The sequence below is a fragment of the Rhinatrema bivittatum genome, chromosome 4 (genome assembly GCF_901001135.1).
Source record: "Rhinatrema bivittatum chromosome 4, aRhiBiv1.1, whole genome shotgun sequence".
NCBI classification, from domain to species: domain Eukaryota; kingdom Metazoa; phylum Chordata; class Amphibia; order Gymnophiona; family Rhinatrematidae; genus Rhinatrema; species Rhinatrema bivittatum.
The window spans coordinates 172119059-172126133 of record NC_042618.1 but is presented as its reverse complement, the minus strand read 5'-3'; the positions used below and the strand labels follow the sequence as shown (position 1 = coordinate 172126133).

The 7075-nt window shown below is 42.8% G+C and overlaps 1 protein-coding gene across 2 annotated transcripts; it reads left to right on the top strand.

Annotated features, from left to right (window-relative positions):
• The first annotated feature begins 2428 nt into the window (after nt 1-2428).
• Nucleotides 2429-5837, top strand: LOC115090312 (actin, cytoplasmic type 5). Of its 2 annotated transcripts, none has more exons than XM_029599227.1 (6): nt 2429-2585; nt 3206-3342; nt 3448-3687; nt 3999-4437; nt 4619-4800; nt 4908-5837. In XM_029599227.1, exons 2-6 carry the CDS (start codon nt 3217-3219, stop codon nt 5049-5051), a joined length of 1131 nt encoding a protein of 376 aa, XP_029455087.1. In that variant the 5' UTR covers nt 2429-2585; nt 3206-3216; the 3' UTR covers nt 5052-5837. The 2 variants fall into 2 exon arrangements, with proteins under 2 accessions (XP_029455087.1, XP_029455088.1); XM_029599228.1 differs by having other exon boundaries at nt 2434-2585; nt 3209-3342.
• The last annotated feature ends 1238 nt before the right edge of the window (nt 5838-7075 follow it).

Here is a 7075-nt window from a genome sequence, read left to right as displayed (position 1 = left end):
TTGGTTTTTTGTGTATATAAATCATGAGTCTGAGACTCTCTTTTCTTCCTTCTCTACATCTAAGTCAAAACGGGCACACATTTAACATTTTAACTTGTCTTTGAGCAGTTTTATAAGTCTAGATGCATTATTATACCATTTTCTTACTGCATCAGGAGTTACAATTTTTTTTCAGTGCGTGCATTAAGAAACTATGTGTGCTGAATTTCGGCACAGTCTTTCTGCATGGCTTATTACATTGGCCCCTTAATGCTGTATGAAACAAAAAAAAAGATTTGCTAAAACCAGCGTTGCCACCTTTACTGATGAGCACCCCAACTCTAAACCTAATCGGAAACAGTCTCCTGCAAATAGTGGATTTCATTAAACATCCTTCAGGAAGGCTCTAACAATGTTGGAAATTCCTTACTGCTAAAGGGATTTGTTTAAAATCCAGCTAATAAAATACTGTTGTTTTAGAGCATCAGTGACAGCAAATAAGATTTTAGATAATTAAGTTGACAGTTAAAATGAAGAAATCCCATCAAGATTCCCACTTTTCATTCTGATTTTTCTTCCTTTCCTGAAGAGGTGTGAGTAAAGTTTTTGAAAGTGCCTCCTACTTAGCCACTTCCACCATTATGACTCTAAGTGAATCGAAGTGCGACTGTACTGATCCTCATCCTAGTAATTATATGCAAGGAACAGGAAAGTTGATAATCTGATGAACAAAGTTTGTATTCTTTCTTTAATTAGAAAGAATGGGGAGGATGATGAAATCTGTCCTCACCGTCCAGGTCCCCAAGCACTCTCCCATTCTTGTTTCTTTAATTCCTTTGCTGTTTCCATTATTTTCCCCTTTTCTCTTTCTCCTATCCATGCAGTACATCACCAGGGCTGTAGGATGCCACCCTTTTCATTTCAAGAGCAGGCTGAGGTTATTTTTATATTTTTGCTTCAGGAAATGATTGCATATCCGGGCAGTAAGCGGAACCCCAGCTTCATTCACAGCCAGCATTCCAGATCACAGATTGACAAAGTGAAAGGGAGAGCTTTTGCCATACAGTCCAGGCGACTGGTGCTTGAATACTAGCAAAGAATGAAGACATCTGTGAGCCTCTGAGAAGTCCTTCCAAACCTCTCTTACCACAGATAAAAAGAGCTTTTACAAAAACAACACATGTCAAAAAGAAGTCTTCCTTCCTTATGATTCTAGCACCCCACCAATATCTGCAGTCAGCTCCCAGGAGAGAGAAGGAACAATGATATCATTGTGACCCAGTTATAGCTGAGTAAATTGAGGTACAGGAAGGTAAAGGCCCTTGTTGTTTACCCACTATAATTTGTTTTCTTATCTGATTGCCTCAGCGCTGAAGTGCAAGGTGTGTTGGAGGCACTAGTATAGAGATGCTGGCACAGACTCCGAGAGCCTGTCTTCTGTATTGAGAGAGAGAGGGAGCCTCTATTCTTATGTAACAGCACAAACAGTGAGAGTCCAGATCACATTCTTTATTTATTCAACCATTAATGCTTTTTCTGTGGAAATCAGATGTCTTACCTATAGGTATCCTTAGTTCTAGTGGCAAGAGCTATGGGGTGCTGAATATGCCAGTTGCTCAAGTATAATGGCTGAAAGAAATCTGGCAAAAATTGACTGACCTACTTTATTAGATCTTTTGAAATCCATTCCACCTTCATTACCGGCAGCTCTCCTGAGTCACTACCTTAGGGTGGTAAGAACATCCATGGAAATACACCCTGCTTGTGCATAAGTAGGAGGCAGGAAGAGGAAACAAAGAAGACAAGAATATATTGGAAGTGCATTTTAAAATAAAATTGCACGTCTTCACAGAAATATAATCCAAAATATTTCACTGTCACACACTGTGCGTACAAGAGTCAAAAGAATATAGATTAGAAGGATCCCACAGCAACTTAATCATACTTCACAAGCTTCATTATCTCACTGGCAACTTAATGGTCATTCCTGACCCTACGAAAATCGCTGTAAAACTTCCTGTTCAATTAGTGTAAATTAGTGACTATAGATTAAAATGAACCCCCCGTTGACGTTCATTCATACTGGTAAGCTTCAGAAATACTACCTATGGCGTTAGCAGAGCCTACAGCAAAATGCAGGTAGTGGAAAGGGTTTGTTAGGAGCAGACTGACCCCGGAAACCTCTGCAAACAACCCTCTCCTGCCGCGGTTCAGCGCCGCTCCACTACAACGCCCAGTAAATGCTCTAAAGTCTACACCATCCACCCAGAGGCCCTCCTCCGCGCATGCTCCGTTCAGGGTGCATTTAGTATGCAGCTCTCGCGCACTCTCTATGCTGGTTCCGGGATTCGCAGGAGGCGAGGCTGGCACCGCCTCCTCTCTCTCAGACTGCCGCGTGAACCCACGTGCTGGCGGGAAGTGAGCGAATGGCGAGGCGCCTTTCTGAAAGATGTCCATATATGGTGATGTTGAGCGCGCGGGGCCGGCGCAAGGCGAGATTAAATAGAATAACGGCCGTTTGGTAGGTCTCACTTAGCCGGCAGGAACGGAGCTGATAACATTCTGTCAACTAAATACTTAGTGGTTCCTTATTCGGACCTTTCCAGGTAAGCGGCAGCAGTGTTCTGTTTGGGCCTGTGCTGTGTATGAAGGAGAGCGGAGGGCGTCCTGGCCTATTCATCGCTTTTGTGTAGCGGGGAGGGAGGTAGGGTGGTGAGGTGTGCGAGTTCGGTGTTCTCCAGTAGTGCAATTGCCGACGCTTCGCGGATTTTGTGATACTGAAGAGCTTTTGTTTGTGCAGTGTTGTCCTAGTGGCGGATTTTGTTCTGGGAAAGCTATTAGTCGAGGCGGCGACGGATCTGGGGCTGCCGGGTAGGTGGCATCTCCTATTGGGGAAAGAATAAGGAGGAACAGGTCTAGGTCGCTTCCCCCCGTCATACTAGAATCGTGATTCTGGCTCTACTGAGCCCGAATCTTTCGGAATCGGGGTGTGGCATGGCATTTATTTCTCTCCCTCCCTCCCTCAGTGCTATTTCGTTGACCTAATATGGATAGTATTGCACGGACTGGTAACTTATGTGACGCAATCGGAGGGAAGCTCAAATCTGCAAAGGGGAGGGGGTGCCGCGGACACTCGGGTGGTGTGGGGGAACATTCTTGTCTCACTGGCTGTTAGCTATGGATGACGCGATGTGGAGAGTGACTTTTTTTTCTCGGCTGTTCTCAGCAGAAGTCAGCATGGCCGAAGAAGAAATTGCAGCGCTTGTCATCGACAATGGTTCTGGAATGTGCAAAGCCGGGTTTGCTGGGGACGATGCGCCTCGCGCTGTGTTCCCATCCATTGTTGGACGCCCAAGACACCAGGTTAGTAAGAGTGAAAGCACTTGGCCTAGGCCTAAGGAGTTATGTTGCTGGGTATTTTGATTGCTGAATGAAGCTTCATATCTACTACTATCTTTATTTTTTTAGGGTGTCATGGTTGGTATGGGTCAGAAAGATAGCTATGTAGGTGATGAGGCCCAAAGCAAAAGAGGCATCCTAACGCTGAAATATCCTATTGAACACGGCATTGTTACAAACTGGGATGATATGGAGAAAATCTGGCATCACACCTTCTATAACGAACTTCGTGTAGCTCCTGAGGAACACCCTGTTCTGCTTACAGAAGCTCCCCTGAATCCTAAGGCCAACAGAGAGAAAATGACACAGGTATTTCTATTACTCTATCATTCTTTTTCACAAACCCTCTTTTAAAACTCATTCTAAAATCAAAGTTTCTCTTTGATATTTTCAGGGTTCTGTATATCTTCTGGCATTTCTTCCCTCAAGTCTCAGGTTTCTTTCATTTCTGTATTTCTGCCTGCATTCCTCTCCTTTTTTTTCACATCCAAATGCTTTTAGTTGTATAGCATCTTACTTGTTTCTTGCATGTTGGCATGGGGTTTTGTGTTTTTCTTAGCATGGATTTTGCTAATTCAGTGATAGGGCCTATAAACACTGAAGCTTTTTTCCCCATTTAGATTATGTTTGAGACTTTCAACACACCAGCCATGTACGTTGCTATCCAGGCAGTGCTGTCCCTATATGCCTCTGGCCGAACCACTGGTATTGTTATGGACTCTGGTGATGGTGTCACACATACTGTGCCAATCTATGAAGGTTATGCCCTGCCCCATGCAATCTTGCGTCTGGATTTGGCTGGTCGTGATCTGACAGACTACCTCATGAAGATTCTGACAGAAAGAGGCTATAGCTTCACAACTACAGCAGAAAGAGAAATTGTGCGTGACATCAAAGAAAAGCTGTGTTATGTTGCCTTGGACTTTGAGCAAGAGATGGCCACTGCTGCCTCCTCATCTTCCCTGGAGAAGAGCTATGAACTGCCTGATGGGCAAGTGATAACAATTGGCAATGAGAGGTTCAGGTGTCCAGAGGCGCTCTTCCAGCCTTCCTTCTTAGGTAGGCCTCTTTATGATGAACTACTTCAACTTTAAGCTTTTCCATAATACAACTATTTAACATTAAAAGGGAGTGAGTTGAACAGATGGCAGTATTGTACTTTCTAACACTTAAGTGTTAGTGCGTGCCTCATACAAAGTGTTCTAACTGGGGTGTGGTTTTTTTCCATTTACGTGTATAGGCATGGAATCGTGCGGCATCCATGAGACTACTTTCAACTCCATTATGAAGTGTGATGTAGATATCCGTAAGGACCTGTATGCTAACACAGTATTGTCTGGTGGTACCACCATGTACCCTGGTATTGCTGACAGAATGCAAAAGGAGATCACTGCCCTGGCACCCAGTACAATGAAGATAAAGGTGAGTGCACAATACTTTTACTTTGTGCTTATTTTGATACTCTTTGCTAAAGTGCTTATCTGTAACTAGGTGTCTCCCGTGGACCAATAGTATTGTTTCTTTTCCAGATTATTGCTCCACCTGAGCGCAAATATTCAGTTTGGATTGGTGGCTCCATTCTAGCATCTCTTTCCACTTTCCAGCAAATGTGGATCAGCAAGCAGGAATATGATGAGTCTGGACCCTCCATTGTCCACCGCAAATGCTTCTAAAAAGGACTGCTAGCAGATGCATAGCATTTGCTGCATGAGTTATTAATAAGTATTAATTTGCCCAGGCAAATGTGTACACCTCATGCTAGCCTCAAACTGGAATAGGAGCCTTTTTTGACAGAACTTGCCATTGGAATGTATGACATGTTAGACAAATCGGCACTCTTGGAATGTCCTCATTGAATTTGAGCTCTTGTATCAGTCACCTGCTCCCTTTGGTTTCTGATAATAGTTATACCCTACATGTCTCTATTCCGAACCCTGGTACAGATGCTGGTTTTGCGTGAGACAAAAGCTAAGGTCTCCTGTATAGAGGATGTGGAAGCACTTCTGTGAAAGGCTGCTGTTCTCGACTATTGTGAATGCTTCTTCCCTTTAAGCTCTGCATATGCTTTCTGGGGTGAAGTTTATAAGATGTACAGGGTATTTTGTTGAGGCTAACATCATATACTCAATATTCCAGAATTTCACTTCAGAGGTTGGTAAGAGTTCATGAAGGAATTGTCAGTTCTGTCTTGCTGCCGTTTTTCTAATGTATTAGGGGAAACTAATACTGAAACCTTATGAGCTACTTTCTTACCCCCTCTGAAACCCAAAAAATGGGGCTAAAAGTACCAACTTGCAAAAAGGTTGTAGTTAAACAGATGCATAAATGTACAGGTTTAATTTATGTAACTTTTTTATGTTGCCTTAAATGTTATGACAGAAACCAAAAAGTCATAAGTTGAGAATTGTAATGCCCAACACTGCATTGTGTAAAGAAATAAAAGCGCTGCAGAAAATGATCTTGGCATTGTAGAACTAATGTGATTGCATGGTCTCCTTTTATTGTCTGATTTCCCTGGTAATGCCATCCCTGAAGGTTAATGGACATTGAGCAGTTTCAAATGGGGAAACCCTAGTCCCACGTCTCACAAACTGTTGTAGCTAGAATAGATGTTAATAGATCTGTACAAATGGGTTTTGTAAACATGGGGCAGGAAACTGATGTGGCTTGACTCTAGGGCCTGATACCCAAAGGAAGTTTATTCTCTCCCCACCCCCCCTCAAAAGTATACTAGTTATGGTAACACAAAGGGCTGTTAGGATTTACAATGGAGATGAACAAGGCCATGTTAGGTTAGTCAAACTATGTAAGTAGATAACTTCCCCATTTGTTTATAGGGGTTGCCATAGTGAGTCACTTAGACTAAGAATAGTGTCTGGTAAATCCTTCATGCTTAGCATCCCACTCTCCCTAAAAGTATACATCTTCCCACCTCTTCTGTACACCCAATGCAATAATCAAAGGGGTCCCTCTGCTAAAGCCATGCTAGAGCAAAACTGTCCACTAGCATGTCCTCTCCATTGGATGCCCAGGAGATGTGCAGGCTCCACAAAGTGTGTTTTAGCTGCTGTTTGAATAACTTACCAGCACAATACATAGCCTGCAGTGTGTATATTGCACACTTCAAACTTGTCAAGCTTTTTTTCATACTATTTTCTGTGGTTCTTAGGATCACCGTGATACTACATAGGAGGGACCACAGAAATGCCAGTTTCTAGTTTAGTCCTTGGACACATGGCAAGACTAACACAGCCATGGTGTTAGATAAAGCCACCATGTGCACTTTTATCTACATAGCATGAGTACTAGCTTTTGGAGACTAAACCTCATCACTGTATTTTACACTTTTCTCTTGTCCAAAATGTACATCCAACTGTTAGGCTGAGCACTCAATTCTATTGGCCCTATGTTAGGAGTGTGAAGTCTGTGAGTAGTTATCAATGCAATTCAACCCTAAACTGCTCCATAGCAGCTAAGCTTCTGTAGTCATGTAGAGAAGTTTAAATTATTCACTTATGAGTAAAGATGCAGCTGTACTTCTAATTCAGCTCATACTAAACCAGATTCCATCTAACGTTCACTTCAGTTTTGGGACTGTAGATGGTCTAGTCTGCTGTGGCCTTAAAGCCTAGTCTTAAGATAAAATACTACTGTCTATAACAGAAATATACCCTGCTACATAGGAACTAAAGCTTCA